Here is a 24,009-nt window from a genome sequence, read left to right on the forward strand (position 1 = left end):
GACATGGAGGCGCTGAGGGGAGCCAGGGGCTGAGGGGAGATGGAGGCGCTGAGGGGAGATGGAGGCGCTCAGGGCAGCCAGGGGCTGAGGGGACATAGAGGCGCTCAGGGGAGATGGAGGCGCTCAGGGGAGCCAGGAGCTGAGGGGACATAGAGGCGCTGAGGGGAGCCAGGGGCTGAGGGGAGATGGAGGCGCTGAGGGGACATGGAGGCGCTGAGGGGAGCCAGGGACTGAGGGGACATGGAGGCGCTGAGGGGCGGGGGGCACTGAGGGGAGCCCAGAAGCAGAGCGGAGGCTCAGCTCTACCTCGCTGAGATGTTTCAGAGCCACTTACGGCACCACAGGATCCAGGGCTGCCCGGGGGCGTTGCCCACAACCGAAATGGCGGCGGCGGCGGCCGCGCCCGGTGCGGGGCGGGACGAGGCGGGGCCGCTCTCACCCGGCCCCGGCGCCGCTTTCGTTACAGCGCGGCCGAGGCAGCGCCCGGCGGGACGTGGCTCCCGGAGCCCTCGGACTGATCCGCTGCCTCCACCTCAGACTCCACCGCCGGTGACACCGCCGGGCCAGCTTCGCCGCCATGGGCTCCGAGCGGGACTCCGAGTCGCCGCGCTCCTCATCCATCCACTCGGCCGCCGCCAAGTGCCCCAAGCCCGGCCGCCGCCGCCGCCTCTCCTTCCAGAGCGTCTTCTCCGCCGCCGCCGCCTCCGCCGCGGGCGGCCGCCGCCGCGCCAAGGCCGAGCCGCCCCCGGCCGCCCCGCCGCCGCCCCCCGCCGCCCCGCCGGCTCCGCCACCGCCGCCACCGCCGCCCCCCGAGGAGGCTCCGGTGGTCCCGGAGGGCGAGGAGGAGCTGGAGTGCCCGCTGTGCCTGGTGCGGCAGCCGGCGGAGAACGCGCCGCGGCTGCTGTCGTGCCCGCACCGGTCGTGCGGGGCCTGCCTGCGGCAGTACCTGCGCATCGAGATCACCGAGTCCCGCGTCAACATCTGCTGCCCCGAGTGCAGCGAGCGCCTCAACCCCGCCGACATCCGCCGCCTGCTCCGCGACTCCCCGCACCTCGTCGCCAAGTACGAGGAGTTCATGCTGCGCCGCTGCCTCGCCGCCGACCCCGACTGCCGCTGGTGTCCCGCCCCCGACTGCGGGTGAGTGCTGGGGGACACGCTGGGGTGGCGGTGGGGTGCTGCCATTCCGCCCTAGGACAGCCCGGGAAGAGAGGGACCTGTTCTTCTCTCCATCCTGGCATATCCTGGGGAGTGGGGAAGCCGCTGTCCCCGTAGGATGCTGTCCTCTCCATCCTGGGACAGCTTGGCAGGGCAAACCGGCTGTCTCCTTAGGGTGTTGCCCCATCCATCGGTCCTGGGCTGTGTTGGGGAAAGGAGACCGCCGCCCTGGAGGGATGCTGCCTGTCTCCAACACATGCTGGGATAGCTGGGTGAGGTGGAACACACTGTGGGTTGCTGCCTATCCCCAGCAGGTTCTGGGGATGGCATCCCATCTGAGGTGGCCCTGGGACTCACTGTCCTGCCCGTCCCCACGTGGGTCCCCGGACAGCACAGGGAGGGGTGGCTCACCTTCAGTGGGGTGCTGCTGCTGATACACTTCTGGTCCTACTGTGTCCCATGAAGAGCCCTCGCTGCAGGGGTTCTGTGCATATCTGCAGTCTGTTCGGGGCAGCTGATAGACCTTGGGTACCAAAATTCCATCCATCTCTATTATCTCTCTAGAGCACCAGGATTTGACCTTGGGGGTTGTGAAAACACAGCCAAATCGGGTAGGAGTGATACGACTTGAAGGGGGTTTTAGCTGAGCCATCGTTCCCCTAATTTAACAGAAACGTTTTTTTCTGCACAAATGGGAAGTGTGGAGTTTCCCAGCTGCGTGTTTCGCTGCCTGTCCTGGGGACAGGGCATGGAGACAACGCTGCAATCTCCAGGAGTGGGGAAGAAGGAACCGTAACCTGTCACTTTTTCCCAGGGAGGACGTGAATACATGGCAAAGAGGAGGGATGTTGACTCACTGTCCCTTGCCCAAGTGAGGAAACGTCTGTCTGTCCAGAACTCAGGCCAGCCAAGCTTGATGACTGTGTAGTTATGAGCGTGTTGCTTTCATTTTCTCTTCCCTTTTCTTTTAAACGAACTCTGTTATGTTTCTGTTTTGGGCGTGAGCCAAAGCTGCCTGGAAAAGAGCTTTGTCGGGGAACTTAAGAGAAGTGCTGTGAAGTTAAGCTACGACTCAGCTTGGATGGCAGTTCTGGGTAGCAAGAACATGAAAGGAAAGTCTGACCTAGTAGTCGGAATGGAAAAGGTGGTGGGAGGGTTGTGAAGATTTAATCAGAGCCTTGTAATAGGCATCCTATGCAAAGCAGTGAACCTGGCTCAGGTTACCCATTTCACGGCCTCTTGAGCATCCTGTATGAGGGCTTGTTCCTTCAGAGGGTGAAGTTAACAGCAAACAACACCTTTGCTCCTTTCTGAAGCCAAATCAAGTGCAAGATCTTGATATTTCAGCAGCGCCGGGGCTGAGATCAGGGAGATAGAGCAGGTTGTGCTGCCGCGGAGGGAATGCCTCTGCTGGTAACCGGCTGGAGAAAATCAGGTTCCTGCTCACCGAATCTCAGCTCCTGGACTGTTGTGATGGTATCTGTGCCCAGGATAAGGTGTACAAACATCGACGTCACCCAGGCTGGCTGGTTGGAAGGAGCCAGCTCCAGCACGGCCCGGAGGGCGTTGCCTCTGTGACAGCAACGCAGCCTGAGTCTGATCCCTTCCTCTGGGGGGGGTTCGAGCAGGCTGGTGTCACACACGGCTCTTTCTCTGGGCTAAAACCTCCTCCTTGGTTAGTCAGTGAGCAGGATGAGCCAGGTGGTGCTGGCATCCTCCTCCCAGCTGCCCAGAAGAGCAAGAAGCGAGACCCCGGGGCTGTTGGAGATGTTGGAGACAGCTCTCGTGGACCAGCGCTGCTGGTGTGTCTGTAGCACTCGAACAAAGGCTGTTGGAATCAGCCCTCCGGCAGGGAGAGGAATTAATCACCCTATTCATTCTTCCCAGCAGAGCTTGTGTGGCTGTGCTTATGTAAAATCAGGGTATGAATTATTTACAGCGGGCTTTCCCCGCTGTAGTAGTGCCGGAGTACGGAGAGCGTAGGGCTGGGGGCACGGCACAGTGATGCTTGGCACTGAATGTCACCCACCACTGTCACCGAAAGCCCGGGAAAAACAGAAACTCCCCAACAACATCTTTCTAGTGTCAGAGAATCAAGGCGTTACTTCATTCTGGCCAGGATGTGCCATAGAAATCGTTTCATCCACACATGCCCGATTTGTGCAGTGAAAATCCTGCCATCCCACCTGGTTCCTTACCAGACTTATCACATATTTATACATTAAAGACCCCAAAGAAATTCAGGTTCATTGGTCTGAAATTACACAATGCTTAGGATTCGATCTCCTATTGGTTATTGATCCCTTCGATGCTAATTTGGTCCTCATTATTTGGTTCTCTTATCGATCTTTTCCCAGACCAGGTGTCTCCAGCCTCACCAGGGGGTGATGTTTGTTAATGTCCGTTTATCTCCTCTGTATCTTCTGGCTCCTCCCAGTCTGTTGATGTTCAGCTTATCAGGCCTCACCGGGGCTTTTGAAGAGAAACTTCACTTCCCCTCCCCTTGGGCAAAGACGAACAAAACCCCTGACTGAAGTTATGAAAAAAAAAAAATCAAAAAAAGCTCAAAGTTCTGTCATTTCCACCACCACCAAAGTGGGCTGGGTATGGCCCTGGGTGTCACCCCCACCGAGGTGCTGGCATCAAGGGGCTGCAGGGCTGTGACAGACAGGACCCTAAAAACATCCTGTGCATTCCTAAATGAAAGAGCCTGGCTGTGCTGCCCGGGGGGAGGAGGAGGAGGAGGAGAACACAACACCGGTGCGTGTTGCCATGGAAACCCCGGTCAATTGATGCGCCATCAATCGCAAAACAAATCCTTTTCTGTGTTTGCAGCTTCGGGTTTTTTTCCCCCCTTGCTACAATCAGGTGGTATCGCTGTCTAGTGTTTGTCACACTGCAGCCTTCCCAAAAGCTTGGGAGGATAACAGAACCTTTAAAGAAAACGGAGCTGTGTGGGCTGAGATCCGTGAATGGGCAGGAGGAGGGAAGGAGGGAACTCGTGGCCATCCAAGGAGGGGGCTGGAAGCGGAGCTGTGCGATTCCTAGGGTCTCAGGAAGACACTCACATTGCTTCCTGGGGAAAACTCAGGGAGGAGAACTCACTTTCCTCTCTCATCTGCTGGGATTGATCCTGGAAATGGCCATTTAAGCCAGCAATGTGTCAGAGGTCAGTGGAAGAGGAGAGCCACTGTCCATCCAGGTCCTGCCGTGACTATTCCTCAGCATTTCACTTCAAAACTCACTTTCTAGTTGACCTTGACGTGGAGATGTGTTATTTTTTTCCCCAATACACAGTCCTGGAGCTTCTTTTCCCACAGCTGTGGGCTTGTGCATGATATTTGTTATTTCAGCTCCAGCAATAAAATATAAATGCTGATGGTTTTAATTTCTTGAGTGTTTAAAAAAACCCAACGTTTTGAGCGAGGAGTTAATTTAGAGTGTGGGGTTGCTTAATATATTACACTGAGCTCTCCTAGGCTGCTGTTATGGTTTGAAATAGCAGTGTCACAACACAGCTGGGCAGATGAAGCTTTTCCTTTCTGTTTTGCCAAGGGCAGGCCTGGAGGATAGTGACAGGGTGAGGACATTTAGTGGAATATTCCTTAGGCAAGGTGCACAGGAATTAAGTTTGTCCCTCCCAACCCCCTGGGCCAGCTGCATCATGGAATTATCATATAGGAACAGAGTGGTTTGGGTTGGAAGGGATCTTAAAGTTCATCCAGGCATGGGCTGGGACACTTTCCACTAGACCAGGTTGCTCCAAGCCCTGGCCAACCTGGCTTTGGACACTTGCAGGGATGGGATTTTCCCATCTCTCCTCCTGCTGGGCTCAGGTGCAGGTGTGTGGATGCACAGGTAGAGCTGCAGTCGTTCCTCCCGGCCCTCAGATGTTGTTTCTTTGGCGATGATGTCGTAGCCTGGCAGGATGAAGTTGCTCAAACTCCCACGGGGTATGAATCATTGTGGTATGACACACGGAGCGGCTCTCACGCTGCTGCCTCTGAGCAGAAGAGGCAATACAACTCGAGCCACACGAGCTCTAAATATGAAACCCTAAATAGGAGTTCCTCTCCTCTGACCACTAACAAAAATACCGAGGATGAGCAACAAAAATATTCTTTTGCCATATGGGTGTCGCAGGACTGGGAAGGCACTTCTGGAATTGCTCATGGCAGCCCCTGCCAATGGAAACAGCCTCATCCTCAGTGGCTGTCGGTCAGATTTCGGCAGCAGTGCTTGGTGATGCTGCTTAGGTTCCCTCTTCCTTCTGAGAGTGTCACACCGCTGTCACTGTGAGCTGGTTGGACTTGGCCTCTCTCTCACACAGTCGATTATTTCACTCCAATTTCGGCTTGTTCCGAAGGCAGGGCATTGTTCTTCTTCACCGCTCTTTGGAAGAGGAAGCTCTGTGGAGATCATCAGGAGCTCGCTTGTTGACTTAGCTACATACGGAACTGTTACTCCACTTTTTTAGAATCATTCAGTTGACAGAAGTGCCCAGGACAACCTCAGCTTGCCTAGACTTCTCTGGACCACACAGCATCCACCCATAGGTCTGGCCTAAGGAAATGAGGGATGTGTGTGCCTGGAAAGAGCAGCCAGAGACTGCCCTGGGAGGAAACAGCAAGGAATTAGCTGGGCACACTGGGCCAGACAAATCTGGCCTGTGTGAATTGCCAGTGAGAACTGCCAGCAGTTACTGAGGAGAGAACTCAGCATCTCAAGCTGCCTGCATGAAAGATCCTGCCCTGAGTAACCCAATTAGCGCTGCTTAATTTCAGGCCCTGCAGTTCAAGCCACAGGCCTGGAGAGCGCAGGAATGTGTCTGGAGTGGAGGCTGCTGCACCAGGGATCAGCAGTGAGATGGGGGAGGTGGGCTGGTGGCTCTGGGTGTCCTGGCCTGCTCGAGCAGAGCAGCTCAGGCACTGGACAGCCTGAAGGAGAGGACTCTGACTCGGTAACTCTGTGTTTCAATTCCCGCGCTGTCTCCTCGCGCAGGTACGCGGTGATCGCCTACGGCTGCGCCAGCTGCCCCAAGCTGACCTGCGAGAGGGACGGCTGCCAGACAGAGTTCTGCTACCACTGCAAGCAGATATGGCACCCCAACCAAACCTGCGACATGGCCCGGCAGCAGCGGGCACAGACCCTGCGGGTACGGACCAAGCACACGTCGGGCCTCAGCTACGGACAGGAGTCCGGGCCGGGTATGGATTTACCCCTTTTTCATCAAATATCCCAAGCTGGGACAGACCCACTAGGCTCCAGCTCCTTGCCCTGCACAGGACAGCCCCAAGAGTCACACCCTGATTTTTTGGTTGCTCAATTGGGTGTGTATGTGCTGAGAAAGAGGCACCTCTGTGCAAACCTCCCTCCCCTCAAAGCCAGTGCCCCGAGTGTCTCCAGCAGCTGTGAAACTCACGAGTCATTTCCCCTCCTCCTGTGTGTTAGAACACATCTGATCTCTTCCAGCAGCACCAAACAGATCAGTAGGTGATGATGTGCTTTGGGTCCTTCTGTGTCACGGCAACTCCCCTCACCTGCCCCAGCTCTGCTTGTGGCTCTTTTGATCTTGGATGTTCTCACTTTTTTGCTGATCTAAACCCTGAACAAGCAGTCACTTTTTTACCATTGCAGCTTCAAAGCTGCCTGCTGCGGTCGTGAAGAGCAGCATTCATGGCCAGCTGGGTGTGGGGAGCTCTGCTCTGTGCACTGTTAGGTGTTGGTAATGGCAGGTACCAAAAAAAATGCCAACCCACAGACTCCTCTGCTGCCTCCTGGGAGCTGCTGTGTCTGCTGAGTTTGTGTTCCTTAAAAATAACTTTATTGACTCTGGAAGTGGGCAGTGAGGCCATTTTTCAAAGCCCTACCCCCAAACAAAATACCCTGTTTTTCCTTCTGTGTGAGGAGTTTAAATGTTAATTCACTCCGTGTGGAGCTGTCGTCGGTGGTTCTGGGGTGGCTTAGTGGTGTGCCGAGGTCCAGCAGGCCCCAATTTAGAGAGCCCTAAGAATGGACAGCATGGATACTGCCCCAGCCAGCAGAAAAACCCAGTGTATGAGTTTTTCTATCCTGTTAAAAGAGATCCCTGCCAGGAAGGGCACTTAGCCATGGAAAGGGAGGTTTTTGAGACAGTGGTTTCTCCCCACCCCGCTGTGCTGGATCCAGCCTGGTGATTAATAAGGTGTGAGCCGGGCTCACAGCTGGATTTCATCTTGCTGAGCTTTGCAGGGGCCAGCAGAGCCCCGAACCACGGCACAGCCATTGCATAACCACGGTCAGATGATGCCTGAATTAAGGAAGGGATGAAAGCCCCTTATCCTGTTCTGCCAGCAGCAGGCTGGGGCCTGGGCAGCCTCTGCAGCTGTGCATGGCTGCAGCCCCATGTCCCCTAAAGGCCAGGTTTGGGGTTTCTCCAATGCCTGTTCTCCCAGTTGTTGTGTTTTTCTTGGCCCATGAATCACCTCAGTGGAGCAATTCAGTCACGGCTCGTTGTGCTGGGCAGGTAGGACTCGTTCCCTGTGTTTAAGCCTGTTCTGGAATACATCCCATTCAAGATTTAGAACAAGCTTTCAAAAGCAGCTCTCATTCCCAGTCCCTGCTGCTTGGTGGGGTCTGTCACATCAATATCACCTCCTCTGAGATGACCTAAAGCCACACCACCCCCTGTGAGCAGCAGCTGCACAGAAAACGAGGATTTCGGAGGGCAACGAGATTCCTGTGCTCTCACAGCAGAGATGCCATCTGAATTCCTTGTTTCCTCCCCGCAGCCGATGACATCAAGCCGTGCCCACGCTGCAGCGCTTACATCATCAAGATGAACGACGGCAGCTGCAACCACATGACGTGTGCCGTGTGTGGCTGCGAGTTCTGCTGGCTCTGCATGAAGGAGATCTCGGATCTGCATTACCTCAGGTGAGCAGGGCAGCGGCACGTGCCTCTCCCAGGCTGCCTGGAGGAGTTCACTGCCTCCCTTGGACTTTCACCCTCCTGTTTCAGCGATCAGCCGGTGAAATTTTATTGTTTCTGACCCAAAGAGGTGGACTCTGTTCCCGCTTCGCAGCATTCAGGTGTTTTGCCCACACACCAAAAAAAAAAAAAAAAAAAAAAGCTCCTGGTAGAATTGCTTTTCAGAGCTCTTGGTGTACTGAGTATTAAACATAGACCCAGTAGTGTGATATTCACCTTTTGGGGGGGAAAAAAGACAGAAAACTTATCTGTGTTGTCTACCTGCTTCTTAAGTTCTGGCTTTTATTCCTGTGCAAGTTGAATTTGGGTTCTCAGGAACATATAGGAATTGCTGGCATGTTAATACAACTTTTTTCCCTTCCCATGAAGCCCCTCTGGCTGTACATTCTGGGGCAAAAAGCCATGGAGTCGTAAAAAGAAGATTCTCTGGCAGCTGGGCACGTTGATTGGAGCTCCTGTGGGCATCTCCCTCATCGCTGGCATTGCCATTCCTGCCATGGTCATTGGCATCCCTGTGTACGTTGGGAGGAAGGTGAGTGTGAGGGTTTGGGCTGTTCTCTGTGCTGACCAGAAATTTAGAGCTGATAGGAAGGGTGGATCTTGTCAGAGAACCAAAATTCAGTTTTCTCTTCTAAAGCATCTCTTATCTCCTGGGCATTGTGTGGGCAGGGGGAAGGTGGTGGCTGATAGCCCTGCTAGCCCTTTGAGTCCTCCCAAATGCATTTTGTGTTTCTCTTGTGCCTCTGCCTTGAGCCAGGAGCACCCAGGGAGTCCCTTTTGAGCCCATCCTGTGACGCTGGGGGACTCTGAGGGACAGTGGTTGGACCTCGAGCATCAGACTTTGCCCTGCAGTCACTTGTGTTTTGGTGCTGACCCCAAACTCTGTGGTGCTGTTTGTGCTGGCAAAGAGATGTTGAGAGGGCAGAAGTGGCACATCAGCCCTGCACTTGTGGTTGCTTCTTTTTCTTAAACACAGAGCCTCCTGCTAGGTGTGCTCTGTGAGGAGATCTGTGCTCAAAATGAGGTTCTTCAAGGCATCATGCAGCTGGCAAGGCTGGAAGATCACTTTTTCATGTCCTCTGGGTGTCTGCTGTTCTCACCTGGTGCTTTTCCTTCCATCAGATCCACAGCAGGTACGAGGGAAAGAAAACCTCCAAGCACAAGAGGAACTTGGCCATTACTGGTGGGGTCACCTTGTCTGTCATTGCCTCCCCAGTCATTGCTGCTGTCAGTGTTGGTAAGTGGGCTCAGCTCTGTCCTTTCTGCTGGCCCAGTAGCCACTGAGACAAGTGGGTAGCCCAGCCCTGTGGCATGGGGGTGGCCAAAGGGCCGTTTGCAGAGTGCAGCTGTGTGTGGGTATGGGCGCAGTGCTCTGTCTCACACCCTGATGTGCTCCAGCTGGCCCAGAGCCAGCACAGGGCTTGTCTGGAGCACCAGTTGCCTGTGCCACATCCCATCCTGGAGCCCCTTGTCACACAGAGCTGTCTCTTGTGGTTTGATGGCTGCTGTCATGGGGGTTCAACACTCTTGGGGTTCCCCCACTGAGCACAAAGGGCTCCTCCACTGTCTGTCTGCAAAATTGTGGACTGGGACCTTTAGAAGCAACAAAACCACGACTGAGAGAGTCCCTAAAAAACCTTTTCTGTCTGCCCAACACATCCTTAAGCTCCTCTTAATGCAGCTCGTCCTCCTCTCCAGGAATTGGGGTCCCCATCATGCTGGCCTACGTCTATGGGGTTGTGCCCATCTCGCTGTGCCGGGGTGGCGGCTGCGGGGTCAGCACAGCCAACGGAAAGGGGGTGAAAATCGAGTTTGATGAAGATGATGGACCCATCACAGGTAATAACTGGTGAAGGGAAGAGGGTGCAGCAAAATGCTCTTGGGATGAAATGGTTGAGGGTCTTGATCCCTCCCAAATCTGAGATGAGACATCGCAGCTGAGTGCTCCCACTGCCAATTCCAACCCCTGTGCTCTCCTTCCCCGCAGTGGCCGATGCCTGGAGAGCCCTGAAGAACCCCAGCATCGGAGAGAGCAGCATTGAGGGGCTGACCAGCGTGCTGAGCACCAGTGGCAGCCCCACAGACGGGCTCAGTGTCATACAGGGCAACTACAGTGAGACCGCCAGTTTCGCCGCCCTGTCCGGGGGCACCCTGAGTGGAGGGGTCCTCTCGGGGAGCAAGGGCAAGTACAGCAGGTAACTGGACTGTGGGAAAAGCAGAGAGGTTCCCAAGGCCTCTGTGGGTTGAGTGAGTTTATTTTGGGGAGCATTGGGGGAGTGTGAGTGAACGTGCTTTGATCTAGAGGTTGTGTCGTGGTGTTTTTGTGCCGTGGGCTGTTGTAGAATAAGCAGTTCTAGGAGATCATAGATTGCCCAGAGAGGTTGTGGGGTCCCTGCAGATGTTCCAAGACCTGTTTGGATGTGGCTCTGAGCAGCCTGGTCTAGTGGGAGGTGTCCCTGCCCGTGGCAGGGGGTTGGAGCTAAAGGATCTTTAAGGTCCTTTCCAACCCCAACCATTCCATGATTCTGTTTCTGGAGTCAGTCTAGTTCTTGCAAGGAGGACAGATCCCTGCTGAGCTCCTTGAGACCACGGAGCTGATGCTTCAGCTTAATTGGGAACAGCACAGAGCTCCTGCCTGGCCTGCTTAAAGCTGTTCCAGCCCTGTTATCCCAGCCTGGAGGCTTTGATGCCTCCTGTTCTCCAGCAGCCAGGGTCAAGGCTCTCCAAGTCAGGAGGTTACACCGCAGTTTTCCTCCCAACTTGCCTGTGAGTCAGTTTGCTTGGTAATTAGAGCCACGTGTTGATGTGGCAGCCAGGATGCAATCACGGCTCTGTGCGAGATCCATGGAAATCAGCTCTTTGCAGGAATCGTGTGAGTCATGGATGCAAACACCGCTTTACCTTCGTCATGGAAAACGGAATGGATTTGCCTAAATGGAGCCAAAAATGAGACTAAATGAGAGCAGCCACTGGGGTTAAACTCCTATCACGCTGAGCTGTGCCAGCTCACAGGGATTCTCACTTTCCCGTGAGGAGCAGGGACAGGTTGGTGCTCCTTGGGAGCATTTCTGAGGAATCCTCTTGTTTCCTGCAGGCTGGAAGTCCAAGCAGATGTCCAGAAGGAGATTTTCCCCAAAGACTCGGTCAGTTTGGGGGCAATCAGCGACAACGCCAGCACCCGAGCCATGGCTGGTTCCATCATCAGCTCCTACAACCCCCAGGACAGGTAGGAGGACGTGGAATGCTGAGAAGAGCGTTGGTGGAGGGTGTCCTGGAAAAATCCACGCTCTGTGAGCGCTGCTGTGGGTGGTGGGATGGCTGTGTTTGCACCAGGCTGCTCTCCTGCCTGGGATCCATCCTTCTCCTAGCCAAGGACAATTTGGGAGCAGCTTTGGTGTGGGGTGTGGAGGCTGGGGAGGGGATCTGCAGCCCAGCACCCCCAGGGGCTGTTCTGGCAGCTTGAGGCGACTCAGGAGCTTTCCAAGCTCAGCTCCTGGCTCAGCCTGGGAATATCTTGGCTCTGTTGGGAGGATCCAAGGAGAGCAGCGAGTCATGGGGTGATGAGCAGCACCTTGCTCGTGTTTGCGAGGTGTGATCCTCCCAGTACAGCCCAGTTGAACCCAGTAACTGCTCCCAGTAACGTGAGGATGCTTGTTCCTGCAGGGAGTGCAATAACATGGAGATCCAGGTGGACATCGAAGCCAAACCCAGCCACTACCAGCTGGCCAGCAGCAGCAGCACAGAGGACTCCCTGCACGTCCACACCCAAATGGCCGAGAACGAGGAAGAGGAGGAGGAGGAGGAGGAAGAAGAGGAGGAAGAGGAGGAGGAAGAGGAGGAGGGTGAGCAGGAGCAGACGTGCAAACACCAAAGCTGTGAGCAAAAGGACTGCATTGCCAGCCAGACGTGGGACATCACCCTGGCCCAGCCCGAGAGCATCCGGAGCGACCTGGAGAGCTCGGACAGCCAGTCGGACGACGTGCCGGACATTACCTCGGACGAGTGCGAGTCCCCCCACTCTCAGACTGCAGCAGGCTGCCCACAGACCCCCAGAGCAAGAGGTGCCGAGAGCCCAAGTGCCCACCTGAGCCACTGTGCCCAAGCTGAGGGCTGCCGGCTGGACGAGATGGTCCAGCTGGAATGCATCGAAGCCAGAGTGTGACCTGAGCACCCTCCCTGTCACTGCAGCTCCTGGGCCAGGGTTGTGTCCGTGTTGGCTTCTGTTTGCCATCCTCCAGTGTCGCCTCGGGGAGTTGCTGTTTCTTACGTGACAAAAAAAAAAAAAAAGAAAAAGGAAAGAGAAACAAAACAGAACAAAACAAAAAAAAAATGGAAATCCCCCACCCTCTTTTTGTTTTAATTTATTGGTTCAAACTCTGTGAGGTGTGTAAGAGTGTAAATATGTACGTGTGTCTGTATGTCTGCAACCATCCTAAGGGACTCTTGGAATAAAGACTCTGGTTGTCATTCGACCTGAATCCAGCTCGTCCTTTCCAAAGCTGCAGGGAAACCTTCCAGCTGCCTTTGCCCACGTGAATGCTCTTCCCAAAGGCTTGGCAGGAGGAGAGGTCTCTCTTCTCCCTGTGCAGCAGGGCTGGGTACAGGTTAAAGGAGGGGAAGAATGGGGAAAAAAGCCAAATTTCCAGCTGTTCTGGGTGTCTGGGAGCTGAGGCTGCTGAGAGCAGTGGCTCAGGTGGGACACTGGGGACAGTGCCTTTCCCCAGACCAGTGCCAGGAGCCAGGGCTGTCCTTGTACTTAAATTGTTGCTCCCCACAGCCCCTCGGTGTGAGCAGAGCTGGGGGCTCCTCCCACAGCCACCCCAGCACTCCCCTGTCCCCATCCCACTCCCTGAACCTTCCCTGGAAGCTTCCTGAGGGTGACAGCCACCAAACGGGTTCCTCGGAGCCACCTTTTGGCCAAGTCACCACCTGCCCTGACCCCTCTGCTTTGCCCTCTCCCTGCAGGTCAGTCCCTGGCACCTGGCAGTGCTGGCCAGTGGCCCGTGGTCCGGCAGTGTCCCACCCCCAGGGGCTGCCCCTTCCCAGACCCTCAGGATCGCAGCCTGCTGCCGGGGCTTCGGGGAGTGCTGGGGAGCTGGGGATGGATGGAGAGGGGGGTGAGGAAGCATGGAACGGTGTAGGGGCAGGGAAGGGTGAATTGGCACGGCACGGCATGGCACGGCATGTCACAGCACGGCTGCTGGCTTGGCAGCAAGGGGAGGGCAGGGCTGGGACCCGCGGGAGAAGGTGGAGTTATCCCTTAGTCCCGGGGAGCTGGTCTGACAGGAATCGGAGCAGCGGGCGGTGGCTCCGGTGGCCTGGTCCTGCCCCGTCCCAGCCCTGCTCCCAGCGGGACGCGTTTGGACCCCGATGGACGCGACTGCCCGGAGGCTGAGGGCAGGGCAGGCCCCCGGGGCATCGAGGGGCTCTGCTGGCCTGACCCCGGCCCGGTGAGGATGTGCCGAGTGGGTGAGTCCGGCTCTGGCGTGGGGATCGCAGCAGGAGGGCTCCATCCCTGCCCTCCTGCAGGGGGGAAACTGAGGCAGGGAGGGAGGGAGAGGAGCTGAGGGGCTCGGATGGGGTCAGGGAAGGAGCTGGGCTGAGCACGGGTGGTGGTGGGTGTGTGAGGGTGGATTCCAGAGGGGGAACAGCCCCACAGTCCCTCCTCAAAGTGCTGGGTGCCAGAACCCAGCCCTGGAGCTGCCATTTGGGGACAGCCTCTCTTCCCCAGCTTCCTCATCACTCCGAGGAGCCCCAGCTCTTCCCAGCCCCACAGGGACCCTGTCCCCATGGTCACTGGACCCACACCTTTGCCCCAGTCCCAGGAGAGCCGGCTGGAGCAGTGGTTTGCATACCTGGGCTACCAGTGGCTTCCACACCTGGGCTACCAGTGGCTTCCACATCACCTCCTGCCTCATCCCCTGCCAGCACGGGGCACGTCCTCTGGGGCTGTCCCCAAATGCCCCATCCCTGTGCCAAGAAGGGACGGCTCAGTGCCACCCCACACCCTCCTCTCGCCTCGTCTCAGGCCACCCCGATCCTGGCAGCCACCGAAAGGTGCTGATGAAAACGGGGCTCATCCTCCTCATCGTCGGGCACCTCAACTTCATCACCGGGGCCCTCGTCCACGGCACCGTCCTGCGCTTCGTGGTCACTGCCCGGGACGCCACCTCCCTGCACTACGGTGTCACCAACACCGCCTCTGTCATCGCTGCGCTGCTGGTACCGCTGGGAGCGGGGCCGGGGACACGGGGGAGGGGATGTGGGGAGGGGTTGGGATGAGGGAGGGATGGGTTGGGGATGCAGGCTGGGAAGGAGACGGGATGCGGGATGGACCCTGCTCCGTCTCCTCTTCCCTGCTCTGAACAAGCCTTTCTAGCGCAAATTCAAAAATGAAACGCTCAGGGATTTGTTACTGTGAGGCTGCGGGAGATGAAGCACTGCCCCCTGGATGAGCTTCCAGGGACAATTCCAGCCGGGAATGGGAGCGGTATCCCTGAGGCAGGTGCTGCTCCTCGCTGACCTCCCTGTGCTTCCTCCCAGACCATCTCCTGTGGGGTCTCTGCCCTGCTGCTGTCCCGTTACCTCGGCCCTGCTGCCCTCGTAAGCACCCCCAGCCCCTCTCCCAGCACCCGGGGGCTGCGGCCCTCCCAGGGAGCCCCCACAGCCCCTCTGTGGGCTCCGTCCTGGGGAGGGAACATCCCCACGGCCCCGCGCTGCCTCTCCTCTCCCTCCTGCAGAAATGGGCGCTGCTCGCCCTGAGCGCCTGCAGCAGCCTGTGCTGCCTGTGCTGCCTGCTGGGGCTGCTCGTGGCCATCGGGCTGACCCTGGGCAACCAGGGCCGGGTGCTGCTGGCCCCCTGCTCCATCGCCAACATCGCCCTCGCCCCGGTGTCCCGCGAGTGCCCCTTCGATCCCACCCGCGTCTATGTGAGTCCCCCGCGGGCTGGGGATGGGGATGGGATGGGATGGGATGGGATGGGATGGGATGGGATGGGATGGGATGGGGAGGACGTGCAGGGAGCTGATGTCCCCCTGTCTCCCAGAGCTCCACGCTGTCCCTCTGGGCCATGTCCCTCCTGCTCGAGGCCATGGAGATCTTCTTCAGCATCCGCTGCCTCCTGCTCACCCTCGGCCTCCTCCACCTCGGCTGCTGCTGCCGTGGGATGCTCCGGAGGAAGGTGATTCCTAATTCCTGGGCTCAGCTCCAACCCCTCCCCTGCAGGGCTGGGACAGACCTGGCTGGGCGCAGGGGTAAGACTTGTGCATCCAAGGCTTCCATCCCTCTGGTCCCGTTCTCATCACCCTCTCCGGCTTCCAGGTCTCCTTGCAGGCAGCTCCTGTGGAGAGCCCTGCCCCCGGGCAGTGCCTGGCCTTGCTGAGGCTGGACAGTGTGGAAGTTGCCCGGCTCTGAGCGGGGCCTGAGGGATAATTGACCCTGTGGATGTGTCCTGGCAGTTTCCTGCCCCATCCCAGCACCGGCACAGCCCCACGACAGGACTCTGCTGCCTCCCAGCCCGGCTGTTGTGTGGACACATCCCCTGGAACACGAGCCCATCCCACGGCCTGGGGCTGCAGCGAGGGAGGAAACTGGGCTGGATCCCATCCCTGCAGGGAGGAACTTTCCCCGGGGGTTCCACGGCCCCTTCCCCAGCACGGACTGCACTGACACGAACTTTATTCTGCAGGTATTAAAAGCCCAGAAGCGCGGCCCCCCCGCGGCCCTACCCCCTGCGCTGGTGTGGGGAAGGGGCTGACCCGGCCATGCCCGTGGCAGCGTCTTCATGCGGGGGGGGGGGGGTTCTGGGGACCACCGGATCTTTGTCCCCTGGGCCGTGTCCCCGCGCCTGCCAGAGATGCAGCAGTGGCTTGGCCGCCAGGCTGGGTTGTCCCCTGCTCCAAGCCCCGGTGCTGGGGGGGACTGTCCTCACTCAGGGCTGACCCTGCCTCCATCCTCCCACCAGTCAAGCCAGTGCAGGAGCCCCCTCGGGATGGGGACTGTCCCCTGGGCTCCCCTCACCCAGCTGGGCTTCAGCTCTCATCCCACAGGGGGCTGTGGGGGCACAGCGAGGACCGCAGGGACCGGGCAAGGGACAGTGACCGTCGGCAGTGACCGTCGGTGGGGTCGGGGGTGGCGGGGGAGGCTGCAGGGGTCGGCGGGGCTCAGAACTGCATGGCCCCGCTGGGGTCGCACTGCAGCAGGCGCACGATGGACGGGTCGCTCTTGGCCCCTCTGATGAACTCCTCCAGCGAGAGCTTCCCTGCGGGGAAGGGGACACGGTTCAGCCGCCACCCAGCACCAGAGACCACCCAGCGCAGCCCAGGGATAGCCCCCCACCCGGGAGGAGCACCCTGGGGTGCCCGGCACCCTGAGCCCCTCCGGCCACTGGGGCCACGCCAGCGGACACGAGCCATTTAATCAGCGTGCGTGCGGCTCCTTCTAAGAGCCCCGGATTTAGCCATGAGACCTTGCCCTAATCCCCTCCATCTCCTCTCATTTACCGTCGTTATTAGTATCCATCTGTCGGAAGATTTTGTCCGTCCTTTTCTCCGGGGTGGATTCATCTTCAGGCATGTTCATCACAGAGGAGACCATTTTGTAGATGGCCTGGGAGAAGGCGAGGGGGATGAGGGTGGGTGCGGGGCGGGCACCTGGCGTTGCCCACCTGGGGCAGGGACAGAGCTCCAGGCTTCGCCTCCCTGGGAATGGGGCTGGCGTTTAACACCCTTCCCATGGGATCAGGCTTTGCTGGGCTTCAGCTCCCAGCGCAGCCAGGGCTGGAGCTGCCCCTGCAGGGAGGATTTGGCCACTGGGATGACGCCGCAGTGGCCATGGGAATCACCAGGTTGGGATTTGGGCAAGGAGAGCGTCTCCTGCCCGTTTGCCAACACCGCCAGGTGTGCTCGGGGACAGCTGCCTGCCCTGGGGCACAGGAGGAGTCCGGAATGGGGTAACAAAGGGACATCCCCAGGCAGGGAAGAATTGGGGATGCTCCGGGACAGCCTGATCCCTGATAACAGCAACAGGCTCATCCCTGGTGCTGCCAAGCCCTGCACCGGGGGTCCCACAGGGTGAAACCCCCAAGCCACCTGAACCCCGGGAGGGGACAACCACCGTGGCACCGCGGTGACAGCCAGGAGCGCCCAGCAGGAGCCGCGGCGGGGCAGGACGGGGCAGCCCGGTACCTTCACGATCTCCAGCATCTCCTCCCGGCTGATGTAGCCGTTGCCATCCAGGTCGTACATGCTGAAGGCCCACATGAGCTTCTGCTCCAGCTTCCCGCGGGAGGTGACGCTCAGGGCGATGATGAACTCCCTGAAGTCGATGGTGCCGTCGCCGTTGGTGTCGAAGGTGCGGAAAACGTGCTCGGCGAACTTGGAGGCGTCGCCGTAGGGGAAGAAGTTGGCGTAGATCTTCTTGAACTCCTCCACGTTGAGCATGCCCGAGGGACAGTCCTTCAGGAAACCCTTGTACCAGCCCTGCAGCTCCAGGTCGGAGAACTCCGTGTTTTCCCGCAGGTCCTGGAGCATCTCCGGGCGGAGTTTGCTGTTCTGCTTCCCCATTGCGCTGGCACAGCGCTGCAGGGCCGGGGGCCTGGCCGGGCTCGGGGGGTCCCTCTGCGCTACAGGAGGGGAGAGGGACGGGGCAGCGCTCCCTGGCAGCCCCAGGACGCCCGGCCGGACGCCGATGCTGCTCCCTCCATCCCCGCTGGCCGCTCTGAGCCGTCGGGGCCAGCCCCGTGGACCACCCAGTGCCAGGCAGCGCCAGCCCCCTCCTGTTTGCGTAATAAGCCCTTATAGCTCATTTGCATAATATATAGGTGATATATAGGTGGGATCAGCAGGGCAGAGCAGCCCGGAGGAGGGGACAGGGCCGGATTCGGCCCCGGCAGAGCTTTGCCTGCGGTTCTGGGTCCAGCCCAGCTTCGGGGCTGGCCGGATCTGGGTCAGATCCCTCGGAGGAGGGTTATTTTCAGCTCCTCCGCTGTCTCCGTGAATATTTGATGCCTCCGGCAGAGCCCCGGGGAGGGCTGGGGGTGGCAGGTCCCTGCTCAGGGCTCTCACCCACAGCCCACGGGGACCCAGCGCACCCCATCGCAGCAGGGTCAGCCCCGAGGAGCGCAGGGGGGTCGGGAGGAGGGCGGGGAGGGTGTCCCACACCCGGGCACGCACCTCAGCTCCCCACCCTGGGGGCTCTGTGGTGACCCTGACCCACTGGCACTGCCCTGGGTGTCCCCCGGCTGTGTCATGACCCTTCCGTGGGGGAGGAGGGGCTCGGGGGGATTCAGGGCTGCAGTGGGGGGCTTCAGTGCCAGGAGCTGCCTTATTCGGAGCAGGGAGAGGTCCCAGCACCCCCAAACTCCCCAAAGATTCTTTTGGATCTCAGGGCAAACGGGACCCCCCCAAGAGGAGCAGCCGGGTAGGGCTGGACCCCTCAATTACAGGGGGATGGGACCCTCAGAGTCTCCCCATCACCCCCCACCAGGCTCCAGCCCCGCTCCAGCAGCCCGAGGAAGGATCTGCCTGTGCCCACCCCACTCAGGGCTCCCCAGTTTTGTCCCCCCAGGGCTGGCACGAGCCCCACCCTCAATACCCGGGGTCTGTGACCTTTCCCCACTGCCCGGGGCAGCTCCCGCCGCTGGGGAGGGAACCTGTGGGGGGCTCAGCACCCCAAGAGGGCTCTGCAAGCACCCCCCGAAGGCGGACACCTCCGCAAGGGAGGTTGGGGACCCCCAGGGAATCCTCTCCCGGGGCGGGGGGGGGGTTACAGAGGATTCCCCCAAACCGGACACCCTCGGACAGAGAGGGACTGCAGGGGACACAGCCCAGGGAGGGTCCCTCCCGTGGAGAGCCATCACCGGGCACCCCTGAAAGAAGCGTCCGGGACCGCGGGGGACACCGAGCAGCCCCGGAAGATGCGGCAGGGCGGGGGTGACTCCGCAGCCGCCGGCGGGGACGGACGTGCCCGGGGCTGGGTCCGTGCCGGTGCCCCGGACTCTCCGGTTCCTCAGTGCCCCCCGCCCGTGTTTGTGCGTGTCCTCCCCCCCCGCCCCGAGCCTCTTATCCCCGCCACCTCCTACCTGCCCGGAGACCGCCGCTGTCGCCGCCGCCGCCGTCGCCACCGCAGCCCGGGAGCGCCCGCTGCAGCGGGGAGGCACCGGCACCGGGGGCACCACCGGAGCATCCCCCGGGACCCCCACCCGCCCCGGCCACTGCCCCACGGAGGAGAGCTCGGGGTGCAGCCCCTGAGAAGGGTCTGGGGAGAGAGGGGGGATTGGAAAGGGCTGGGGGGGCTCTGGGAGCACGGGGAGGGCTGGGGGCGTTGGGGACATTGGGAGGACAGAGATGTTGGTGTTAATGGGAAGACTGGGAGCACTGGGAGGTTTTCAGGCACTGGGAACATTGGGAGAACTGGGAGATCTTGGGGCAATGGGAACACTGGGAGCACTCAGAGCACTGGGAAGTCTTCAGGCAATGGGAAAACTGGGAAGGAGCGGTGGGAGCACTGGGTGGACTGGGAGATCTTTGGGCACTGGGAGGACTGGAAACACTGAGATGTCTTGGGGCACTGAGAGCTCTGGGAGGTCTTGGGGCAATGGGAGCACTGGGAGCACTGGGAGCACTGGGAGCACTGGGAGCACAGGGACAAGCTGTCTCTGCTGGCCCAAGAAGGTGGCGAGCCAGGTGTTTTGGGGCTAGAAAGGGACATTTTGTGTTTGGTGTCCCCAGGACTCATCTGAGGGCAGCAAAGCATCCCCAAGTCATTCCAGCAAGGAGCAAAGAGGTTTTGGAGCACTGGGAAAAGGCTCCAGGGCCGACAGACGCTCTCCATAGGGAGGTGCCATTCCCAGCAGGTTTTCCAGGGTCCCTGCACCAGCTCCCTCCATTTGCAGCGCCCGGGATCGCCGTGGGGAGCAGATGGCAGGGGCAGATGGGAGCGAGAGCCACTCTCCTTGGAATTACACAACCAAAAATGCATCAAGTGATTAAATCACGGCCCCACCGCTGCTCTGGGGGAACAGGAACATGCTGGGGTGGCTGCTCCAGCATGGGGAGCTGGGGGGAAGGAGCCAGCGTGGGGCTAATTCACCCCAAAAATCTGCTGGGCATTCAAAACTGTGGCTGCTCCATCCCTGGAAGTGTCCAAGGCCAGGTTGGATGGGGCTTGGAGCAAGCTGGGATAGTGGAAGGTGTCCCTGCCTGTGGCAGGGGTGGCACTGGGTGATCCTTAAGGGGTCTTCCAACCCAAACCAGTCCATGATCAGTGAGGCCAAGGGGCTTCGGGCACACACCCAGGGAGACCTGGCATTGCCAGGCCTAAAACTGCAGCCTGAAGCAGGGCAGGAGGCAGGGACCAGTCTTGGCAAAGCATCCAAAATCCAGAGGTTTTGGAACTCCAGTGGGCAAACAGAGGTTGAGAACAGGGCCAGCCCAGGCCCCGAGGAGCATGGGGACTTTGACACACCACAGGAACGAGGAATTCCTACTAATTAACCTGGGAACCCTCCCTGAGCTCCAGGTAGGGGGTTCGTGTGCTGGTGTCAAACCCAGTGGAGTGTTTTGGGAATGGGGTTGGGCTGGAAACACGGGAACTGGTGATGGGAGCTGCTGCTGCTGCAGTGTTTTGTCCTCTCCCGTTTAAGAAAGAGGTTTGGAATGGGGGGTGGGATGGGATTTGAGTAGAAAGGTGAGGAAAAGGGAGATTGGTGCTGTTGGGAAGATGTCCTGGGGGGCTGGAGCTGAGCACCCCACAGGCAGCAGTGCCAGGGCTGGGGGAGAGTGGGGGCCCCAAGGTGAGGGTGCCACCTCCCCTCCGATAATCTTCATATCTATTTTAATCCCCCTGGCCATGAGTGACAGAGGCACGGCTGACGCAGGCTGATCTGAAAGCATCCCATTTCCGACTCCAACCCGACCCTAAACCCACCTAATCCCCGCGCTGGAAGGGATTGCGGGAGGGAGAGGGAGGATAATGCCCGTGAGGGGGGCACGGGCAGGGACATCAAACCCCCCGTGACTCACAGGGTCCTTGGCACCGGGGACAAACACCCCCCAGCTCGTCCTGCCTGGTTCCCACCCCCTCGACCCCAAAACGTTGCGTTTGTATGGCTGGAGCCCCCTCCAGCACCCCTTGCCACGGGGATGGGCACCACGGCTCGTGCTGCCAGGGATCAGGATGCCCTGGGAAGCGGGACCATCTCCTGGCGGTGCCAGGGCAGGCAGGGCTGGCCCGGGCGGGTCCCGCTGGCCCCGCGGTGCTGCCAGGAGGGTGCTGAAATAGCCACAAGCTCCGCGGTGGCACCTTCCCAAAGCTGCTGGGCACAGCCGTGGGGTGCTGGTGATGCCCGCCTGGGAGTTCCTCCTCGTTTTCCTCCCGTTCCTCCTCCTGCTCCTCCTCCCCGCAGGGATTTCTGTGGGAATTTCCTGCGTTGCCATAGCAGCCGTGAAGCCCCCGAGGCTCCGCTGCAGCAGAGCAGGGCGGATTGGGGCTGCAGGGGACACCCCGGCAGGGGACACCCTGGCAGGGGACACCGCCGTGTCCCCGTGCCCCAGGACAGGGGTGCAGGGCTCCCCGGGCTGCAGGGCTCCGCACACACCTCTGAGTGTCCCGGGCGGTGCGTGATGGCCTCGGCGTGGCCCTGGCTGTGGTCCCCAAGCCGATGGGGTCGATGATGCTCAGGGTGCCCAGAGCTCGGTGGGTTTGGGGTCCAGCATCAGCCTCGCCGCCCTCACCGGCCCCAAGTGCCCGCGGGAGCATCCTCGTTGGTGCCCACACAGCCAGGGTGGCACAGAAGGAGCCCAGGTGTGTCCAGGGTGGCTGTGGGTGTGTCCAGGGGGGGTTTGGTGCTCAGCACACATCAGGCACCATCCCTAAAACCTGCTGGGACACTGGGACAAACTGGGAGGGGAGAGGGCAAAGCAAGAAGGGCTCAGCCCCTCGCTGTACCAGGGTGTCCCCAATACCCCCCAGACCCCTCCCCGCTGCCCCACGCTGACTCCAGAGCGTGCCCCTGTCCCCACGCCCAGGCCCCGCGGAGGACACGGGCAAGGTGAGCAGGGCAGGGTGGGGCAGGGGCTGCGGGAATCGCCGGGGATTAAAAGCAAATACCCAGATAATGAGGATCTTTGGTAAAAAGCCCATTTGTATAATTTAAACCTCTAATAGGCTTCCTGGAATACAAAGCCCTTTGTGATGCCCGATCTCATCTGGATCAGGAGCCATTCTCTCGCTAAATCTTTGAGCACCGCGGGGATGCGGGGACGTTTCATAACATTTCCTAACGGAGCGGCTCCATCCCACGTCCCCGTGTCCCCACGTCCCCGTGTCCCCGTGTCCCCAAGTCTCCGTGTCCCCCCACGTCCCCGCTCCCCCGTGTCCCCAAGTCCCCACGTCCCCGTGTCCCCAAGTCCCCGTGTCCCCGTGTCCCCAAGTCCCCACGTCCCTGTGTCCCCACGTGCGGTGCCCGCGGTGCCGCCCTCAGCACGTCCCGCTCACCTCGCCCAGCCGGCCCAAGGTCGGGGCTCCTGGGGACACCGTGCCGGTCCCCGTGGGGCGCTGGCACCTGGACACGTGTGCCCTGAGCCTGTGGCACGGGGCTGCGACGTGGTTTGGGGCGGTTTGGGCACAGGCGTGTCCCCAGCCCTGGCGGTGGCCGTGCTGGTGCTGGGGCCCCGTTTTCTCTGTCACTCCCCTGGCAGTACCTGCAGAGGTGCCAGACCTGGAGGGGTTCTCCTACCATGGGGACAGTTCTGTCACCGTGCCCAGAGGGTCACAGGCTGCCCGAGCAGCCCACAGCCAGGCTCTGCCCCAGTTCTCCCAGTTTGGGACTCCAGCAGGGCTCTGCTGGGGGGATCAGGATATGCCCAGGGCTGTTGAGGGGCTGCAGCTTGCCCGTGTTGTGTCCCAGCCTGGGGACTGAGGGCTGTGGAGGTGGCACTGCCATCCCGGGAAGGTCACGGCCACGCTGATGAAGAAATGGGTGAGACTGGGGGAGTCTGGAGCTGGGAGGGCGCCCAGAGGGGTCTGGACCCAGCCTTGTCCCTTGTCCCCCCGCCCTCCTCAAGGAACGGAGGGGTTAAACGCCATCACCACTGCCACCACTGCCACCAGTGCCACCATTGTCACCAGTGCCACCAGTGCCATGGCCACGAGCGGGCTCCGGGCTCCCTCTCGTGGCGTCTCACCCCATCTCATGGGGTGACCGAGGGACCCTCGGGGACCCGTCGGGACAGCGGGGCCGGGGGGCCTGGCCGGGGGGCTCCGAGCCGGGGAGCTCCGAGCGTGGGGACCCCAGTCCGCTCCTTGCCAACCCCGGCTGCCCCCAGCCCCCTGCGGCAGAATCCGCCGGGACGCGCCCGGGCGCGGGGCCGGGGTGCGGATCCTGTCCCGGGGGTGCCGGGGGATGTTGGGGGGTCCCGGCTGTGCCCCCCAATCCTCCCCCGGCCCTCGGCGGGGCCGGACCCGGCGCGGTGTCGGCAGGTGGCAGCAGCGGCTTTCGGCAGCGCCGGGATGCGGGGGCTCCCCGCACCTCCTGAACCCCCTGCTTGTTCCACACCCTGCACCCCCCGCACCCCCTGCAGCCCACATCACCCTCAGCACTCTCTAAGGACGGCACTCAGCACCCCCTGCACCCCCCAGCCTCCCGCCCATCTCCCCCTGCCCAGCACCCCCCCAGGCACGACCCCACACCCAACACCAGGAGCTGGGGGGGACCAAGACCCCAGAGAAGCCCCCAGAAGGTGCCCACACAGGTGAGGAGCTGCGGGTGGGGTCTGTGACGGGTGCAGAACCTTCCCCCCGAGGGTTTGGGGTGCCCCAGGGAGGTGCAGGTGAGGCATGGGGGTGGCCGAGCTCCTCCAGGGGCACAGTTACACCTGAGCCCCC

At 60.2% G+C, this 24,009-nt stretch overlaps 3 protein-coding genes across 3 annotated transcripts; 2 read left to right on the forward strand and 1 right to left on the reverse strand.

Annotated features, from left to right (window-relative positions):
- Positions 1-528: 528 nt before the first annotated feature.
- Positions 529-12,596, forward strand: RNF19B (ring finger protein 19B). The gene is made up of 9 exons (XM_082296737.1): positions 529-1,137; positions 6,157-6,362; positions 7,926-8,070; positions 8,494-8,656; positions 9,247-9,361; positions 9,823-9,963; positions 10,112-10,319; positions 11,219-11,350; positions 11,788-12,596. The coding sequence occupies exons 1-9, from the start codon at positions 578-580 to the stop codon at positions 12,284-12,286; spliced, it is 2,169 nt and encodes a 722-aa protein (XP_082152863.1). The 5' UTR covers positions 529-577; the 3' UTR covers positions 12,287-12,596.
- Positions 12,597-13,580: 984 nt separating this feature from the next.
- Positions 13,581-15,537, forward strand: TMEM54 (transmembrane protein 54; the record flags this gene model as incomplete). Its single annotated transcript, XM_082296497.1, has 6 exons — positions 13,581-13,593; positions 14,153-14,346; positions 14,668-14,727; positions 14,865-15,053; positions 15,170-15,304; positions 15,445-15,537. 6 exons carry the CDS (start codon positions 13,581-13,583, stop codon positions 15,535-15,537), a joined length of 684 nt encoding a protein of 227 aa, XP_082152623.1.
- Positions 15,538-16,286: 749 nt separating this feature from the next.
- Positions 16,287-17,687, reverse strand: HPCA (hippocalcin; the record flags this gene model as incomplete). Its single annotated transcript, XM_082296451.1, has 3 exons — positions 16,287-16,384; positions 16,626-16,731; positions 17,310-17,687. The coding sequence occupies 3 exons, from the start codon at positions 17,685-17,687 to the stop codon at positions 16,287-16,289; spliced, it is 582 nt and encodes a 193-aa protein (XP_082152577.1).
- Positions 17,688-24,009: the final 6,322 nt, after the last annotated feature.

Source organism: Coloeus monedula (genome assembly GCF_965178545.1).
Source record: "Coloeus monedula genome assembly, chromosome: 24".
Classification (NCBI taxonomy): Eukaryota; Metazoa; Chordata; class Aves; order Passeriformes; family Corvidae; genus Coloeus; species Coloeus monedula.